Source organism: Aythya ferina (assembly GCF_964211825.1).
Source record: "Aythya ferina genome assembly, chromosome: 4".
In the NCBI taxonomy this organism is placed as follows: Eukaryota; Metazoa; Chordata; class Aves; order Anseriformes; family Anatidae; genus Aythya; species Aythya ferina.
The window spans coordinates 8,574,270-8,594,143 of NC_140300.1; the positions used below are offsets into that span (position 1 = coordinate 8,574,270).

The window sequence follows — 19,874 nt, forward strand, 5'->3', positions numbered from 1 at the left end:
TCTTATCTGACATGTTTTTTAGAGATTTTGGATGCTTTTTATCGTTATTGGAGGTATTTTTTTAAAATGGTGTTTACTTGAAATATTACAAAATTAATATGAATAGAGGCCAAATTTGCAATCAACAAGTTGCTTTGGGTGTCTAATTTAAAAGGGAAAGAGGAAGGAGGGGGTGGACTTCTGCCTTAAGAACAGACAAACGTTTATATAGACCTGACATATCAAAGAGTAAAAGGTAGACATTCGCTCCTTTCAGAAAATTGGGTTTTTAATTGTGTTAAGATGTATCGAGAAGAATCAGTAGAGGTTTTTTTGTAAGTCACTGGGCAAAAGTTAGCAATACCTTATTTTTTATTTGGTATTTATACATAATGAATAAATTTCATACCTGCATACCTTGAAACAAAATACTTAATTTTACTTCTAGGCACTTGGCATCAATAGTGATTTCCTCCAGTATTTTATGTGAAATATGATTTTGCTTAAAATCCAGTTCTTAATAATCAACTGGTGGGGCCTAGTGTAAGGCAGATACTCAACACTTCCAAGTCTGCAAAAGTTCAGAGTAGTTTTGTACTGCTGAAAAAAGACTTGGTGTAACCATCCAAAACACGATAGTTGTGAGAAGAGATGCAGGTGGTGTATTCTTGTTTCACTTTTACTTTCTCCTTCCCCTCCCCAGTAATGTGGTAGGTGCTAGCAAAGCATAACCAGTATTTTTTAATAAATAAAAAAGGCTTTGCATTACCATTGCGGCTGGATTATTAGCACACTTTGTGTGTTTGCATGAGACATATCTGCTTTAGCTTTTCAATCAATTTTTGTGGTGATTGGCTGGCTTCATTAAATTGGATGGATTTGTTGACAGCAGATAAGTGTCATAGCATCCTGCAGGGCCTAGATACTACTTCTGAACTTTGTCGAAGAATTGTAATATTTTTACGAGAGGATAAAATAAAGAACATGTAATACTCTAAATTCTTAGCTAGTCTGTCATTCATCATACCCTCATGAAGTATGAGCTGACCAGCAGATGGCAGTTTAAAGAAGCCCGTGAAAGATTTTGAAGGTGTTGTTTTTAACATAAGTTCCTTATATTCCCTAGAGGGAATTCCTTCCACTTTCCATAATATCCAGTGTCAAAACAAACTCAATTGCTGGTTATAGCTACAACTTCTTAAATTTCCAACACCTAATAATGCAAGACAGTAGCCTTAAGTTGTGCTATTTTTGTGCATATTAAACGATATATTTTTTTATTATCAATTTGAGGCAGATTTTTCTGTGTTTTTTATGGGTATTAGTATGTATACACAATGGAGAGAACACATACAAATCTTAAAAGGTAAGCTATTTGATGAAGAAGGCAGTCATGAGACATGTACAACTTGCAACCAAAACAGTACGTCAGCTCCATTTTTCAACCCTGGAGTCTAGTTGTCCTACAGTATACAACTGAAATATTCTAGGCGTGCTTACTAAAGGTAAAAATAACCGCCTTTGAGTTTCTAAGAACAGGAAGGAAGAAAGGAATTCACATTATTTTAAAGAAACTACTGCCCTAAAGAAAAAAAATAGTTGAAGATAACCTTGCAGGTTGTTAAAAAAAAATAAAAATCAGTGTGCTTCTGGCATTTTATTTTAGCTTCCTTCGAAGATAATTTTCTCTTCAAAACAAGATTTAAGAATAATTTAATATTTAGTGTCACTTGGAATTCTCTGTGACTTAGCAGACAGTTGTTCTCTGTTTGTTTCTGTATGCCTATAGTTTTTCTTTTTCCTGTTTCAAAGCACCAATAAGCTGACAGGGGTTCATTTTTGTGGAATGCTGCAAGTAATTGGACTTCTTTCATGCTAAAGCCTCTAACAGTTGAAATGACTTGCATTGCCCACCAGGTCATACAGTTTTGTTACGATGCTTCCACTTTCACATGGAAAAAAAGTTCTAGGCTTGAATTTTGTTCTTTGGCAGCACATTTTGTGTAGAAAATTAAGTTTCTTATGTAACTATTCTCATCTTGTGTATTACCTAGGCTTCAGAGTGCAGAGAATCTGTTTACTGAATGTTTATCTAATGTAGGTTTTTATTCCACGTCCAAAACCAAAGTATCATGAGTATCTGTAGGCAATTTTATAATGTTTTAAAATGTTCTCAGAGTTTTAATTAACTTTCCAGGCAAATTCAGAAATGCATAATATCCTTATCTGAAACGTCTAACTACTGCTAATAATAAAAATGAACCTTGTCCCAGGCCGTCTTTTTGCTCTTATAGTACTGTGTACACTTGTGGCACCGCATACTTAAAGAATTTATCTAGTCTAGCAGTATGGGCCAAAATACCATTCTTCAGTTCAGGAATTCTTATACTGAAATAAAGGAAATGTTAACTGTAACTCAATTGGCTCTGTCAGTTTTTCTGTCTCCGTGTGGGTGCACAATAGATTGTCTTTTGAATACAGTCTGATCTACCTGTATGTTGCTTATTAACTTATTTTTATAGAAGTTGTGCTTAGATTAAACAAACAACAAAAATCCCAGTCATTAAGCTTTTGTTAAGAAGAAGAAAATGCAGTTGGTGTTTCCCTGTGGAAAGACTAAAGAGTTTGCTTATCAGAACATTCCTACTCCAATCTTTCTATAGGAAGCTCTTAGCCAGACCAGACCACTTCCTCCTGGATGTCTGTGGTGTGGAGATCGCTGACCCTAAACTCACTTCAGGAAGTCTGAGCTTGTAGCAGTGTCCTTAGATTTAAACATAGTGAAATTTAAAAGCCAACAGCATTCAGAAGTCATGGAAACATGCTTCTAAAATGCTTCTAAAATGATAAATTACTTTTTTTTTTTTTTTAATAAAAATACCTGCTAAAGATAGTGGATGACCCGAGAGAGGATGCCAATTAAGCCAGCTGAGTAGCTTAAGACAACTCTGAAGGAGTGGTAGGTTACTTTTGGTTTGGGGGCTTTTCTCTTACGGATCCTGCTGATCCTGCTGCAGAGGTGACTTGCTTACCAAACAAGAAAGCAGAATTTTCTACCATGCTCTAGTTTCATTTTATATACCCCAAGCTTTAAAATAAGTGTACATTGTGGATTTTGTTTCCATTTTATGTTCTACAGCCAGGCTTATAAAACGAGAGATGCTTGAGTAAAACAAAGGGAAGTGGGAGGGTTAACTTTTCTGGCTCTGGAAAAATTTGCCCTTTATTTGATTTTTTGACTGTTTAAGCACAACATGACAGAAGAGCAACATTGTCTTGAATATGACTAAAACCCTAAGACCGCAATTTGTATTCTTAATACTCACATGCTGTTAAACAAGCACATGTGAGTAATACAAGAAGTGTTTTTATAAGACTGAATGAGTTGATAAAGTAAGTGTTCTGAGGAAGAATATGTACATTTTAATGAAATTGCACTTCGGTAGGTAGAAAAATCTGAAAGGGTTTGCAGCTGGTAGAGTGGTGACTATTGGAGCCCATTCCTGTTTGTGCATCATGGATGCATAAATGCTAGCAAGTTTCTCATGTTAAATTTCCAAATTCATTTTGAACCTTCAAACACTGGGCAGGGAAAGCTTGTCTGAATTGGCTACAGGAGAGGAGAATTCATAGTGAAGCCCATAAGCACTGAAGAGTAATTGAACCTTTTTCATTTTCCAATTGCTAACACACAGTGAATAGTATTTGAAACTTCTGCTTCATGGGGCATATGTTTTGGCCTCGACAAATATTGATGTTCTAGTCCTTTAGGGCAGGAGGTACTTATAGGAAAGAAAAAAAGACACCACCTACACCACCCCTTTCCTGCCCCCAGGATAACATGAACCAGCAAAGAGAGTTTTGCATATCAGCTTTTAAAAATAAAGACTTAATCCCAAACTGTAAAAGAAAAAAATACAAAACAACCAACAACCACATTTAATGGCCAGGTCAACAGCTGATTGAGGATCAGGCTTGAAAAGCAGAACAGTTGCATTTTGTGTTCTTACTCTGGCAACATTGTTTGTTTTTTTAATTCTTGGGCTGCAGATTGGATGAATACAGCCATTTATTTTCAAATCTAGAATTTCTGAACATCTTTTTCCTTGAAATTGCAATGTAATGGTTTTGCTGGCACTGGTATTTGCTACATGATTTTGGAGCTGTCTGTAACAAAGTGGAAAATTGTGAATGAAGTAGAAAATTTTAAATAGAAAAAAAAAGATGAGTGGATGAAGAAAATGTCCACATAAATATTTCACTTCATCCTCACCCACTTCTTTGAAACACAGAATCATTTGACTCCTTAAATTCCAGACTATCCTTTCTTGTAACATATTCTCAGTTGGCAGCCAGTCATACTGATATATGTCAGTACCAATTTTGATTTTCTTTTACATTAAATTACATGATATTTCAACTATCCAGATGAGGAACTAATAATGCCACTTGCAGAGTTCATCCCTATAATCCTAGATATATGCAAGCTGAGCTTACATACCAAATTGCATCTAAATATATATATAAAAAAATAAAAATAATGCCAGGATGAGGAATTGGCTCATATTTCTGCTGTAGTGTGTGGCTGAAACTGGAACCAGGTACCTGTTTGCAAACATACTTAAGAAATTGTTGTTGTAGGGTTGAACTCAACATCTAGACGTACTGAATGACGTGAGAGTGAGAGATGTTTCCATACATTAGTGGTTATCCCTTCACCTTTAAGTGATTTAATTGATGGAGCAGTGAGCCATGTGCTTAACTGAAACTCTCAGTCTTGCAGCAGAGGAAAGACTCATAGTAGGAAAAACATTTGAAAAGTTTTTCCATGATGGTTCTGTCAAATCCCCTTCCTTTGCCTACCCCGCGAATCTTTTTAGACAGATTAAATGAAAACAAAATTAAGAATATAAACATAAAATCACAAAATGCACATAGCTGACTCAATTTATTTCCTTATTTTTTTTCCCTTTAGTGTCTTATTTTAAATGTGAATCTGCAGACATTTATTCTTCCTTTCATAGCCTGCCCAACAGCCTCCATCAAATCCAAATTCTTATTCAACATAATCTTGAGAAGGAAATTACATTATTCCACAGGCTGTCCTCGCATCTCTGTGCACATTGAACATCCCTTTTGCACAAACGCTGGGGCAGAGTAGCTCAGGAAGTGATAGAAAATCTTGTCCTGCTGTTTAGCTGTTAAACAATTGCCCGTTATGCAACAACCGTTATGCAAAAATACAATACGAAACCAAAAGAATTTACAGAGATGCCAAAAATTCTTTCCCATCTACTCAGTAACATATTTTTTTTTCCAAGAACAAAGCTATAGAAAACTTGTGTTAAAAAAGGGGAGGGGGGAATAAGAATAGTCACGTGTCCTTACGTGTTCTCTTTGAGTCTTACACGTGCGAGCAGTGAATAACAACTGATGTACACGGGAGAGGAGAGAGAGTCTTGAGAATCCGACGATGAAAGGAAGAAGGGCTCCTCGTGCTTTCGGTCAGACCAGGTTTTCTGGCCAGTTTTATCCCTTCCCTCTCCCCTGTGCTCACAGATGCACGGTTTCCAGTAGAAAGACGTGGATTTGAGTTCTGAAATGCCAGCCGGTTGCTCTGTGTTCAGCCAGTGCAAGCCTCTAACAGCAGCCACTCTAAAAATAATTGGGAGATTCAAAAATTGAAGGCGGTGGTAAGGGGAGACTGTGTGATGTGTAAGGTTTGCCGGTGCTTGTGCCGATACTAATTGCAGCAAAAGGACGGTGTCTTCCGTGTTGCAACATCTTTAATTGCTAATGAAAAATGCAGGTGATTATAGAGTTCGGGTGTGATTTCATTGCCGAAACTTGTCAGTCACTATACAGCCAAAGTGAAAAACTCTTTTTTCCCCCCTAAATTCGCTCTTTCTTAAAAGTTGTACTTTGCCTTTGTGAGAAATAAGAAATTCCTCAAAATGTAAAATCAGCAACCAGCAATGGCTATAAATTACTAATTAACAGCTTTTGCCATTAATCGAAGTGTTGGTTCCTTTGAACCTTGGCCTAAATATCAGAAGAGATAATTACATGCAATTTGCTTTGCTGAGGAGATTGTGTTACAAAAATAAGAACAAGACAAGCTCTGGCATGATCACAAGGAAGATTGAAGTTTGTAAAGTAGCAATTTTTGAAAAAAAAAGACCCCAAAAGCTGTTCCGGTTCTCGCAGAACAATGCTGTGACGTGGGTACGTGCTTGTGTACGTCCTGTCAGACCCTTCACTCTGTGACACGCTAGCCATGCTAACAAACCACAGGAGCGTTAATGTTTAATTTTAGAGGTGGCTGTGTTTTACTTTAGGCACCGATTTGTGGCAGTTGTCTTGTAAATCACCTTTCCTTGGTGTTTGTGACCTGCAGATATTTGTGTTGTGAGCCCCGGCTGGGTCTGAGGCCTGGCCCTGCCGCCGCGGCTTGCGGAGGGCGCAGGCGTGGCCTTCCCAGGCCTGCCGTGCCCTACATGCCACCGGGCCGTAAGGCCTCCCCGAGAAACATTTTCAGCCAAAATTGCCTCAGCCCCTTCCACGCAGGCCTGAAGGGGACGGGCAGGCGTTTCACTTTGCTGCTGTCATCCTCTGCTTTTCCTGAGGGAGCTGAGCTCTCGCCGCAGAGGGAGCAGACCCAAAAGAGGGCTGCGTAGAATTGGGGGATATTTACACAGGGAGGTGGCCGGTAGAAAAGTGTTTGTCCTGTGAGATGAAGCGCCTGAGACTAGGTTCAAACTCTGAATTATCCTCAGGAAATGCTCCCCTTTCTTACAATTGTATGGGGGAATCTGCTAGCCCCTCTCCTTCGTGAGCTTCCTAAAATGAGCTGGTATAAAATGGGTGGTGATGATGGTAGCTTTGTATGAGTTATATATAACGTGACTGTTGGATGTGATAAACCTTCAGGTAGCGGCAGCAGCCAGGCAGCGGTTTTGCTCTGTAGCAGCAGCCTGCACGAGGCAATAAAAGCCTGATGCTGAGCTTATGCACGTATTGATTCTTTGGCACTGCAGCAGCCCACAAGCAGGTATCCCTGCTTAGTGCAGAGCTGGCGCTTGGTGAGCATCTTGTTTTAGCACGGGGGGGGCTCCGGGCAGTCACAAAGGGCAGATCACACTCATCTCACAAGACACTCTCAGCCTCGTTGCTGTATAGCTCTATGACTAAAGGTATTTGCTTCATGCTAGGCATGTCGGTATTCAGGCTTGAAATCCGGCATTAATCTATAGGCTGCTGTAAACTGCCAAGTTTTGTCTTAAACAGGCTGCTAGAAATTGGGTTTTGTGGCCGTGTTTGAGATGTAGTGTTTAATTCTTGCCAGTGCTGCTTTGGCTCAGGAGCCGTTTAATGTAAGTGAAGGGCTATTGCATTAACTAAGGCAGTAACATTCCAGGTTTGTAGGAAAACAGTTTTCAATTTATGATTTGTACGTTTGTGATTTTGTGCCCCATATCTGAGGGGTTTCTGAAGGGCTGTCATCTGTCAACAGGATTACCTTTCCTTCGAGTTACAGCAGTGCACGGCTTATACTAATTAGCGTTTCTGGGGGAATAGTTTAAACAGAAATAAGCGTGTTGTGTAACTTCGCTTAAACCCTAAGGGAAAACATTTTTGTTTTTTTGCTTAACTCCAGTACTACCTTTCTTAATCTGCTGCTTCCCAGCAAAAACTGGCTGCTCAGGGTGCAGCTGCGTTTGCAGTTTGCTATTTCCACTCTCTTTCCAGAGGACAGAGGTTTCCCGGTATCTGAACAAAGCAATGATTTTACGTGCATTTTCTTTTAACCCACTTCTAAAACCCTCTGGCAGAATCTCAAGATCAATCCAGTTGTAGAAATATTCATAGGTAAAATGTAGGCAGGAATCACTTCAGTAGTATGCATTTGCACAGAGAAAATGCATTTAAATCATTGCAAGTAATCTGGAAAAAAAAAAAGTCAATATGATCCAATTTGTGAAATATTCTTATACGAAGTCAAAGAGAGCAAATGGTAATTGAAGGAATGCAAGCTAGCTGGAAGCAACGGTGAGAAATAATCTCTCAAAGCCTGCATTTCTAAAGGGATTTTATAAAGACTTATATTAGGCCTGATACATCTTCACATTTTTATCTCTGATTTCAAAATAAATCACTTCTAATAAATTTGCACACGGTGTGGAGATTGGCTCATAGGGAGGTTGCATGTAGCTGTCTCCATTACTTGGTGAGCAGGACAGGTTTTAATCAAATGTGCTTTACTGTAGATAAATATAAGATTGTACATCTGAAAGCAGAAAGCAAATTCTTCATATAAAGTTTGCCTGTGTCCTGACAAACAGCTATTGGCAAAATGATCTCTTGAGCACTCTGGCAGTTTACAGTGAGTTTCAGTGCTGTGTTGAAAATGCTCAGGGAGAGCTTTAGCCAAGGGGAACAGAAATAGTGGAGAGGAGCAGGATGTTGATTTGCTTTGAATATAGTGCTTGGGAGGCTTGTGGTGTTCTCATGCCTGATTTTTCAACAGCCTTTGTAAAGTACAGATAAGGTTTAGAGAAAACCCACTAAAATCCTCTTGAAGCTGGAAAAAAATCCGTAGTGAGAAATTGAGACCTCATTCTGGCTAAATGTGGTCTTCAATCCAAATAGGATTGAAACGGGCTTAATTGCAGCTTGCTTCCACAGGAGGAAAAAATCTGGTTCCAAAGGACTTTTAATGTAGGTGAAACCCCTTGAGAAACCATCATCAGCTGTGATTTGCAGTTAGACAACTCAAAAGGGGCATGAGGCAGTATTTTTGATGGTATGTGTGAATAGCCATTAGAATAAGCTTCAAGAGAGGTGGCAGGTTTGTTTTGCAATGCAAATTGGGATGCTCTCCTGGAGAATGTACTTAGCCAAACAGTTCTTTGAGTTCAGTCTGGGGGCAGCAATTTGAAATTCTGCATTTTATGCTGTAACAAGAGATAAGACAAATGACTCATTTCTGCATTCCAGCCCTAAATTCTATTGAACTGAAAAATGCCCTATATTTTCTCCTAAGTATTACTTTCTTTTCCCTAAAGTAAATTATGGATATTAAAAAGATCCTCTAACACATCTAGATTTGTTACATAAGATTTATCCATAACAGAGTCATCTTTTTGAATTCATTGTTAGTTATAACATTCTACGAACGTATTTTTTTTCTTCTTCTACATATTGGTCCCACTTTCTAGGAGAATATTTGGGTAGGAGACTTTCATATGCAGCATAAGGTTTTACTAAGTTTCTGAAATGAACTATTAGTGTCTCGTAAAGCACATATTCAAACTTTAATCAAGGAATCTGAGAATGTCCCCGTGTTACTGGCTGGGCACTCCTGACTAACTAGATCATAGAGCTGAGTATGAATAAAATGCCATATTACAAAGTCTTGGTATTTTGCTTTAGCAGCTGTTGAATTTGTGAAAATGGTTGTTATTGCAGAGACTTGCACAAATACATACTCTGGTTTTAATCCATTTTTTCCTTTAAAGGTGGGGAAATAAACCCAAAAGAATGTGCCTCAGTCTGTTAGCCTGAATTGCCGTCTGCTTCAGTTGATATTCTGAACAAACTGCACCATACGTGACTGCTTTCTCTAACATGTATGTTTAATCTTCAGATCTCCGATGGCCAAGGAGATGAGCGCTCAGAGTCTCCCTATGAAAGTGCTGATGAAACTCAGACTGAAGTGTCTATATCATCCAAAAAATCTGAGCGAGGAGCGGGAACAAAAAAAGAATATGTGTGTCAGGTGAGAGATGTTAGCTGGGGCAGGGAGCTGTGGTTTCTGAGGTTTCCTAGAAAAGGTCTTTTTAAAGGTGAAAACGACATTAGGCCAGAAACAGGTTTATTGTGCATGTCTCACGGAGGAGATATAAGTGATCAGGTCCCCACGTCAGTAAATGGAATTCTTCATTCCTAATTTCTTTTTTTCTTGATCCCTAATTTCTTTTTCCTTGATCTCAAATACGTGACTTAGCCTTTCTGTTTTAGTTTCCAGGTCTGTAAAATAAACATAATTTGTACCTCAGAGTAAGTGCATGAATGTTGTCGTGTAACTAGTTAAATGATTGGGAAGAGCTGCTTGCTTATCTGTTCATAAAGTGAAGGAAATATAACACAGTTGGTTCTGCACTTCTGAGTGAGCACTGCACGAGGAGCAAAGCCTGTATATTGAAAGCAGAACCCTTCCTGAAACTATTCTAACACTGTTCTTAGATTACGAAAGGATAACACAATACCTCTGGGCAGATTATGTTTGTTTCTAGGAGACTGGACAAGGAGTTATATTTCTATTTCTTCTTGTACATAGTGATGATGAGGTTATATCTATCTTTAATTATTGGCTAATCACTTAAATTCTGCCAGCATTATTGTCGAGTTCATTTTTAGTTATGCATGTGTCATTGCTAACAGCCTGGGCATAGAAGTTTCATTGTGCCTCCTAGATTAATTTCTTTTTTGCCAAAGAAAAGGGAAATAAGGATGCTTTTTAACACGACTCAGATGCATCAGTGTGCTGAGGGAAAAAATTCTTAGAGCTTTTTTCTTTTCCTTTTTTCTGTCAAATTGTATTTACTCATGAACCATATTTCTATGAGTGGTGTTTCTGGCAGTTTAAGCAGTTTAATGACAAATAATTGTTTCTACTGGAAGCAAGGGCATGTGATGATGCTTGTAGAATTGTCTTCACTTGTTAAATTTGATTTCAACAATGGGAAAAGAGATTTCTGAGGAGCAATATATGACAAGGAATAAAGAAAACAGTTTTTTCCACATATGAACTTTTCTTTAACATTCAATGCCTTTGTGTTGTAAAAGCTGTGTGAAAAAACAGGTGATCTCCTACTGTGTGAAGGACTTTGCTATCGAGCTTTTCATGTAAGCTGCCTTGGGCTCTCTGGAAGACCTGCAGGAAAATTCATTTGTAGTGAATGTACATCAGGCAAGTTTGTCCCTTTCTATTAATAAAAGAAAAAAAAAGTTGTAGTTTTCTCATACATTGTTACAGGAAATCACCCTGGACAGAGTATGTATCTATGAATAAACTATACTTATCCCATGGTGCCTGACAGGGTGGGAATTCATTACTGCTGTTGTAACTTTGCCATGTTTTAGGAAGCTCACTCTGTTTTCAGTGAGAGCTCTCTTGCAACTTGGCTGATTTGCCCTGAATTCCACTGCCTTCATAATTGCAGATTCTTTGCTGACTACAATTACAGAGTAGAATTAATGTCTGTCACAAAGACCTAAGAAATCCTAAAAAAGACCTAAAAAGCAGCAAGTGAAACATTTTAAGTCCTTTTTCAGTTCTTTGTGTGTCTGTATCAATCTCTTGCTTTTCCTATTAAAAGACTACCTTATTGCTATTAATTTCATTTGCTTTTAATCCTATAATAACTGCTTGGAAGTTTTTAATCGAAAATATTACATAAAACATTTGTGTTCTTGCTCATAAGTTCAGTTCAGAACATGTGGTGAGCCTTGCTGGAAAAAGACTGCTTCAAAATAAGGTTGATCCAAGCAGTCCAGAGAAAAGATTGGCAGATATTTCTCCTAGGTTGGTGGACCTGCTTCGAATTATACAGGATCACAGACAACCAATCATCCAGTTTCATTGCTTTAACAAAAAATTCAGTTGTCCTGGCATACTGTTGCTTATGAATAAGAACATAAAAGCAGATCAGTGAGGCTTTGGGTGTTGCGTACACTTTAACTGCAGTGGGTTTGCATTGTAACTTTATTTTTTGCTTTGTTTGATTTTATTTTTTCTGTATCTAAACAGATCAGTATTTAATGCTGAAGAGTTAAAGCAAATAAATTGCTCTATCCAATAATATAATTTGCTTTCGTTTTAAAAGAAAACACAACACCTCCCCTACATGTGACTGTGTGATTAAAAAAACAAAACAAAACAAAACAAAAAAAACATTTTAAATACACATTTGGATGAAAAGTTAGTTACATTATTTTCATTACTTTTGCCACTAGGTGTGCATACCTGTTTTGTGTGTAAAGAGAGAAAGGCAGATCTGAAACGCTGTGTCGTCTCTCACTGTGGAAAATTCTACCATGAAGCCTGTGTGAAAAAATTCCATCTAACTGTTTTTGAGAACAGGGGTTTTCGATGTCCTCTCCACAGCTGCCTAAGTTGTCATGTTAGTAACCCCTCCCATCCACGAATTTCAAAAGGTAGTTTCATTTTTACATTTTAATGCCTGATAAATTAAGTCTGTTTACGGTCTGTTAAGGTAAGGAATTTGTTTACGTAGTAGCTCCAAGCTGCAATTTCAGGCATACGTGTACCATTGATTCAGATTTTTTTTTAAATAATAATAATTGCATAATTGTTGTCAATGTTAGTATTTACCTTGTTTATGGTCTTTTTAAACTAGCTTTAAATTATCTATGGCTAGGCATGTTTTCTTCTCAAGAGAGAATGAAATGCATATATGGTAGTCAGTGAGAGACAGGGCACACAGAGCAAGGGCAAAATCTGCAAATGCACATTGCTGAACGTGAAGATGTGACTCCATGTGTATTTTTAGCTTGGGGCAACATGTGTAGACAAAACTGCATGACTGAGGAAAGCTTGTCTACTTGGTTGTTCACAGCTAAAGCCTTCACGGTTAAATAGTGTAGTGTTTTAAACTCAGTATAATGTTCTTTAAAAACCTTTTGTTAAAACAGTATTGTTGCTGAACGTAAATATGCAGATGTTGATGATGTAGCTGATATATTTTTTTGTGTATATAGGCTACCTCGGGTAATAATACGAGTTTTTTAGATCAAATGAGAGATGGGTGTTGTTCAAAAATAATATGGCAGTATTCTGCTTTGCTAGGAAAGATGATGCGTTGTGTTCGCTGTCCTGTTGCATACCATGCTGGAGACGTTTGCATTGCTGCAGGATGTGCAGTCATCGCTTCCAACAGCATTGTTTGTACGAATCATTTCACTGCCATGAAAGGGAAAAGTCATCATGCGCATGTCAATGTGAGCTGGTGCTTTGTGTGTTCAAAAGGTAAACTGATGCAAAGCTCTTACGTATATGTAACAGCAAAATGCTTTATTCTTCAATTTACATTTTATTTACTAATCTGTCTACACAAAGTTATTAGAAAAGTGTTTGACTCCCTTAGATATTGAAATAACTTCAGGTTGGCTTGTGCTGCTTTAAGTTTTTGAGTATCCTTTTTTTTTTGCAGATATAATTTACTAAAGAATGTTTTCACTTGGACTTTGTCCAGCAACCAGAAGCCTAATTTAATTCTTTGCCAGAGACGCATAATGAGAAGTCCTCTGTTCTTTCCTGTGTGCAACGTACTGAAGCTCTTTTTGTGTTTCTTTATTGCTAATATGTAATATTAAAACATAAATATTTTAAGAGTTGCTTTCAGTTTAATAGCAGACAGCAAATTGAATCCGTAGTAGTTGTTGCCAGGCGGGCCACTAATTAAGGATGTTTTCCTTTATGTTGTATAATAAATTTATTTCATATTGAGAACCACAAAACACGTAGTGCTGATTAAACTGTGGCAACGAGGGTTTACCTGATTTGTTAACAAATTAACATGCAGTGTAGCAGCTTGCTAAGCAGCAGCTAACTTTCTACTTGTTAATTCATGGAACAAACTAACAATCTTGTTCCCCACCTCTTCTCCCGAGGAAAAAAAACATCAGAGAAATCTGATTAGGCTTAATTTTTGTTGTCCAAATTTTACATACAGTAAATTCTTAATATATATTAAACTATGTTAAATATATTATAATTGTTAAAATGAAGTAATTTTACTTTGTGGTACATTATTCTGGCTTTTTTGTAACTAGCTTGCTTGTTAATTTGTATGTATCACTAACCCCGAGTCTGCCAGGCATTCAAATGAGTCAGGATCCTTTGGTTTCGGTACACAACTAAATGATACGTTTGTTGCAGACTGGCATGGTTTTAACCATTTTTTTCTGGCTGAACCTACCACATATGTACCGCACTGCTTTGAATCTGGTTGGAATGCAAAACTTTTTTTTTGTCTTGATGTTTTTCAATCTTTTTTTTTTTTTTTTTTTTTTCTCGGAAGGAGGAAGCTTGTTGTGCTGCGAGTCATGTCCTGCAGCGTTTCACCCAGACTGTTTAAACATTGAAATGCCAGATGGGAGCTGGTACTGCAACGACTGCAGGGCAGGGAAGAAACTCCATTTCCAGGATATTATTTGGGTTAAACTGGGAAATTACAGGTCTGATGAACAATTTATTTTCTTTTACAGTAATAGTAGAGTATTTTAATAAAGTGTCATATAGCTGGTTTCTTCTGTAGGCCAACCTTGCTGCACACACACTTCTCATTTCTCTGAACGAGGGATCCCACCTCACGTGGAGCTGTTGCTGTGCTTAGCACCCCAGTCCCAAGACTTTAAAGCTTTGCTGTTGCTCTCTGCCATGGCAGTATCTTCACAGGACTCCTCCTGAGTCTCCTGATGTGTGCTTCTACTAAGGATGCCTTCAACCCCTTTTGTTTCAGAGATCTCTTCGAATAATTAAGCTTGTATAACTTGTAATTGGCTAAATTGCTACCTTCCTGACTGGCAGATAAGTCAATCAAGCTGTCAAGGTTTTACACTTCATTGAGATTTGGGTGAGATAGAGGTGGGTGGGGTTTACCCTGGAAAGCCTTAATAGCTGTTATCAGCTGTCTCTTAATCTTTGACAATTACAGAGATCGCAGACTTTGTTAAAGATGCTTTTGCTAACCAGATATGAGGAGCTTTATGTGTATGCTTATCTTGCAGACAAGTGAAAGTCCTACAGATCTGAGTGTGGGCTTTTGTTTTCTAACCTAATCTTCTTCCTCTGCCCAGTGAGTTGGAGTGTGGGGAGGAGGGGATTTAAAGTTTACTTCAGGGTGTTTTGATTTGGTTTTCAGTTTGAGGCATTTTTTTTTTTCATCCTATATTTGGAAATAATTATCAGTTACTGCCACTCAAGGTGATTTTGTTAAACTTGCTGAAAAAGCTTTACTAAATTGCTGTGCTTTTCTATTTGTACTTCTGTGCTAGATGGTGGCCTGCAGAAGTTTGCCATCCGAAAAACGTTCCACCAAATATCCAGAAAATGAAGCACGAAATCGGAGAATTTCCTGTGTTTTTCTTTGGTTCCAAGGATTACTTTTGGACGCACCAAGCACGGGTGTTCCCGTATATGGAGGGAGACAGAGGGAGTAGATACCAGGGAATTAAAGGAATTGGAAAAGTCTTCAAAAATGGTACATAGCTAAAAGTAAAGAAAAATAAACTTGCGATATGCATGCTTTACTTTCTTCACACGTAGCCTCAGGACTGTTTCTGTGCATTTGTTTTACAATATTGAAGTACAAAACTTTTTTGACCAGTAGTCACTATTACTAACTTTGAACTAAAGTGTTATTATCATGACTTTTAAAAACATAGCATCTGATTGAAATTATTTCTGATGACTTAGGCTTTTTGAAAAGCAAATGAGTATAACTCAGGCAGTAGAATTGATAAATTTGTTAAGAGCATTAACACTCCAGAAGCATTGGTTGGAAGCCAATTAATGGTTTAGCTAGGAATTAGAGCATGTTTCTCTAACACACATGGTACTAAGCAGGTCAACTCGACAGGAGTGATTCTTTCTAATTTTTTTTTTTGATATGACAATCTCTTTTAGCTTTGCAAGAAGCTGAAGCTCGATTTCGAGAAATAAAGTTACAGCGAGAAGCCAAAGAAACCCAAGAAAGCGAACGTAAACCTCCACCGTACAAGCATATTAAGGTAAAATTTGAGGAAGACCCACTCTGTACTCAGAGGTCTAGGCTAGCACTGGAAAGTAAGAGCTGAATGGTGTGATGGGGAGGAGAGGTTGTAATGATGCGTTGGTAACTGCGCTTTCTTTAGAGCCAAGTAATTATGAAATTTCGTTTCTGTTGGAACACCTAATGTTGCAAAAGCAAATTAGTAACAGCTGTAATAACTCATACAATATATTTAAAGTTTTGAAGTGATATTTGAACAATTTTAATGTCTTATTCAGGTGAATAAACCTTGTGGTAAAGTACAGATATACACTGCTGACATTTCTGAGATTCCCAAGTGCAACTGCAAACCCACAGATGAAAACCCTTGTGGCTTCGATTCCGAGTGCCTCAATCGGATGCTGATGTACGAGTGTCATCCACAAGTTTGCCCAGCAGGAGAACGATGCCAAAACCAGTGCTTTACAAAACGTCAATACCCTGAGACGAAGATCATCAAAACGGACGGCAAAGGGTGGGGTCTGGTTGCGAAGAGGGACATTAAAAAGGTATGAATCATTCTTGCCTAGCAAAGATTTGGTAACTTGTGATGTCCTCTGTGGGTTTGGTATATACTTTACCAGTGGTACTTGGTATCTTTCAGGGAGAGTTTGTGAATGAGTATGTTGGTGAGCTAATTGATGAAGAGGAATGTATGGCAAGAATCAAATATGCACATGAAAATGACATTACTCACTTCTATATGCTTACTATCGATAAGGTAGAGTATTTTAAATCTCCTTCTGTTGTTTAACTAATGCTATTTTGACTTCTCTTCCTACTTTTGATAACCTCGGGGGACACTTGATGTTCCTGTGTGTTTGAACACACACCTGTGATGCTCCACTGTTTCATGTATTTACAATGTTGTATCTTCTGTGCCTGCTTGCTCCTTTTTCTCTCTATGTATCTCTATAATGTACCTTATTGGTTCTAAGTAGGTAATGTAATAAAGTATATGTTAAGGTCTGTACCTTTTGTGCTTTGCTGCTTGAAATAAAGTATAGCAAAAGTATTTATCTGCCTAGTTTTAGGAGAAAGTGTGAAGTTTTGGGAAAAAATGCTGTAGCTGAAAGACTTAATTAGCAATACGTTTTCCAAAACTTCAACTAAAAAAGAAATCTCACTTGTGAGTACTGTGGAATATAGTTCTAAGGCTGCTTCAGATATATGAAAGTATCCCCAAGCAAAGAAGAATTGGCTTCATATTTTTGCAGTCCTAATCATTTCTTTTGCCCAAGGTTGTACTGCTCTATATTTCTAAAGCTACAGGTTTAGTTAGCCCTCTAACTAAGGAGTTATTGCACAGCCTAAGGATGAAACCATGTTTCTCTAAACACTTAAGTTACTCACCCTTCTACTAAGCTGGCACACAATGTCAGCTCATTAAATATCTGAACTGAATGTGCATTTGACTCTTGCTGTAGTTAGTAAATAACCATCGTGGTTCTGCCTTTCACAAATGTCTGTGCCATTTGTAGGTTGACCTATAAATGCAGTTAGGGGGGCTGAATGTATGTGCATGTAGTCATGAAAATTTTGCATGTGCATTATAAAAATGAGTTGGAAGCAAACCTTAATAACTAAAATACTGTAGTTCTGCCTCAGTGACAGAATGGTGCAATATTTTTCATAAATAAGCAAAGCTCTCTCAAGCAGCTCTGCAATGAAACATTGTTTCAAATTCTGGATATTTCAAGGTTTTATTTTATTTGTTTATTGTCTGGTATGTTTGGCGGAGGTAGAACTTAAAAGGCAATTGTGTCTAGGGATAGGACTTCTTTAGTTTACCAAGAACTTGTTTTTGTTCAAAATAGGCTGATCTGGGGAAAGAAAGCTGGTGGAAATCTGGTAATCTCTGCAAGTAGCCATGCAGTGACGTGGTAAATACCATAAAGCACAGTACTTGTAAATGCATAACAGCTTTTTGAATGCAAAGTAAAGAGTAAATGGACTGATTTTGAATTTTAAAGCTTTTTGGAGTGTGGGGAATTTTACATGACCAGCAGAGTGCTCACAAAAACGCTTATCCTGCCATGTGGCTGAGATGGGTTCTGGGACAAGGTGAGCTAGATCATGAGTATTGCTTTGGGAGTGTCTCATTCCAGGCCACCTGGGACACTACAGTTTTCAATACAACATGTAATATTGGTTTACTTTTAAGTTTCTGAGTAGCAAAACCATGTCTGTTTTGAATGTAACTACTGAAATAATTTATGGAAATGCTTTTTTTTTGTGATGGGAGGGAGAAAAACATTCACTCTGTTGCTGATTTGATCTCCAGGACCGTATTATTGATGCTGGCCCCAAAGGAAACTATTCTCGTTTTATGAATCACAGCTGCCAACCAAATTGTGAAACTCTAAAATGGACAGTAAATGGAGACACTCGTGTCGGCCTCTTTGCCGTGTGTGACATTCCTGCAGGTATTTCAGTTTGTGTTGGTTTTATTTTAATTTACTAAGCTAAACATTTACATGGATATGCTAAATCAGTGCAAGGTCGTGGTTTAACTGATTCAGTAAAATATTTTTGTATAGAACATGGAAGAGATGTTTTGTGGTGTTCCTTTTACTGTAATATTTCTTAATAGTGAATTCTTTAAATATAGTTAGTATCTGTGCAGTCGCTTTGTGTTGTCTGTCAAGAGTAGAGCAGTTTTTGTTTCAGTGATCTCAAACAGTATTTCTGCATCTTTTCTTCAACTGAAGATAGACTTAGAGTGAGTGTTTAAAATATGTTTGAAAATATGTATGTTCTGGTTTGTTTTTACAATATTGAAATGCATACATGCACACGTCTGTATACAGCTATATTACCTATATCTATATCAACAGCTACATATATATGGATATCTATAATGTGCAGACTACGCACATGCAGTTTTGTAAAGTCAAACTAGCGTGCTTTAAAATGTAACTGCATAAGACATTGTGCAGTACTGGTACCTAGTTAATCATTGTCAGTGCTTGTGAGCAGTAAAGGGTAAAAAATCTTACGATAATAAATTGACAAGCAAGTACAGAACCAGAAGACAGATAATAAAACCTTTATTTGTTTGTAATAATTTTGATAGGCTTCATTACCTTGTCCTTCATAATAAAAGAGTGTGTCTCATCTCACTCAGGGACGGAGCTGACTTTCAATTACAACCTTGACTGTCTGGGCAATGAAAAAACAGTCTGCAAATGTGGCGCCCCAAACTGCAGTGGATTTCTTGGGGACAGACCAAAGGCAAGTAATATATCAAGATAAGTTGACAATGTCTTGTCAAATTAGTAGCTTTGGTTTTTCTTTTAGGGTATGTCTAGGTAGACCAGCTTTATGTTATGATAAGGGATAATCACTTTAGCTCCTGAATAAGAAACATTGCTAGCTACTGGCACTAGCTTTTGAATCAGAAGCAATAAAAGTGGGTGCAGAGGGGAATAACTTCTGGTTAATCCCAATCACCTCTAAAGTATGAAGGAGGGGAAAGGTTATAGGAACTAGGAACTAAGAACAAACTGACCATAGGTGCTCGAGTGCTTCATTAGAGTGAATTCAGGGAGAGATGGTAGCACAAAACTGAATGTTTATTGGGTAAACCCTATCCTCCAGAGCTCAGCTATAGCCAGTGAGGTTTTTCTGACTTTGCAGTTTAAATCTAAAATGTGCACTAAAGGCATTAAAGATCTTCCAGTTGAAGTTGAACTAAAGAATAAAAAATTGTGAGTTTTGAAGTGGGGAGGCAGGGGAGACGTAAAACTGTTGCGAAATGGCCTGTATGATTCATGTCAGGTTAACTTGAAACCTGTCCTCCAGTAGAAGGACATGTACATAGTTAATACCCCACGTAATGTACACAGTTACAATTCCTGAAACGCTGCTGTGTGTTTTTCAAAGAATAGAATTGGATGCTGGTTTTAATAATTCCAGTGTAATTTACTCATAACTGGAAGAGGAAAAAAAAAGGATATTGAAGTGATTGGCAGTGCAACTACAAAATAGAGGCAAATTAGCCATAAGTAGATTAGACTGGAAATTGGAAGACTTTTTTTTAAGTCATAAGAAAGTGGA

General features: G+C 37.7%; 1 protein-coding gene across 4 annotated transcripts in view; it reads left to right on the plus strand.

The window, feature by feature from the left end:
• Positions 1–19,874, plus strand: part of NSD2 (nuclear receptor binding SET domain protein 2) — a 106,371-nt gene that overhangs the window by 80,891 nt on the left and 5,606 nt on the right. For all 4 annotated transcript variants that reach the window (XM_084517772.1, XM_084517769.1, XM_084517770.1 and 1 more), the window contains 11 exons: positions 9,626–9,757; positions 10,828–10,951; positions 11,998–12,198; positions 12,851–13,030; positions 14,085–14,241; positions 15,061–15,266; positions 15,692–15,795; positions 16,055–16,324; positions 16,420–16,536; positions 18,100–18,241; positions 18,943–19,049. In XM_084517772.1, the coding sequence (XP_084373898.1) occupies positions 9,626–9,757; positions 10,828–10,951; positions 11,998–12,198; positions 12,851–13,030; positions 14,085–14,241; positions 15,061–15,266; positions 15,692–15,795; positions 16,055–16,324; positions 16,420–16,536; positions 18,100–18,241; positions 18,943–19,049 (1,740 nt within the window). The remainder of the gene's footprint in view (positions 1–9,625; positions 9,758–10,827; positions 10,952–11,997; positions 12,199–12,850; positions 13,031–14,084; positions 14,242–15,060; positions 15,267–15,691; positions 15,796–16,054; positions 16,325–16,419; positions 16,537–18,099; positions 18,242–18,942; positions 19,050–19,874) is intronic.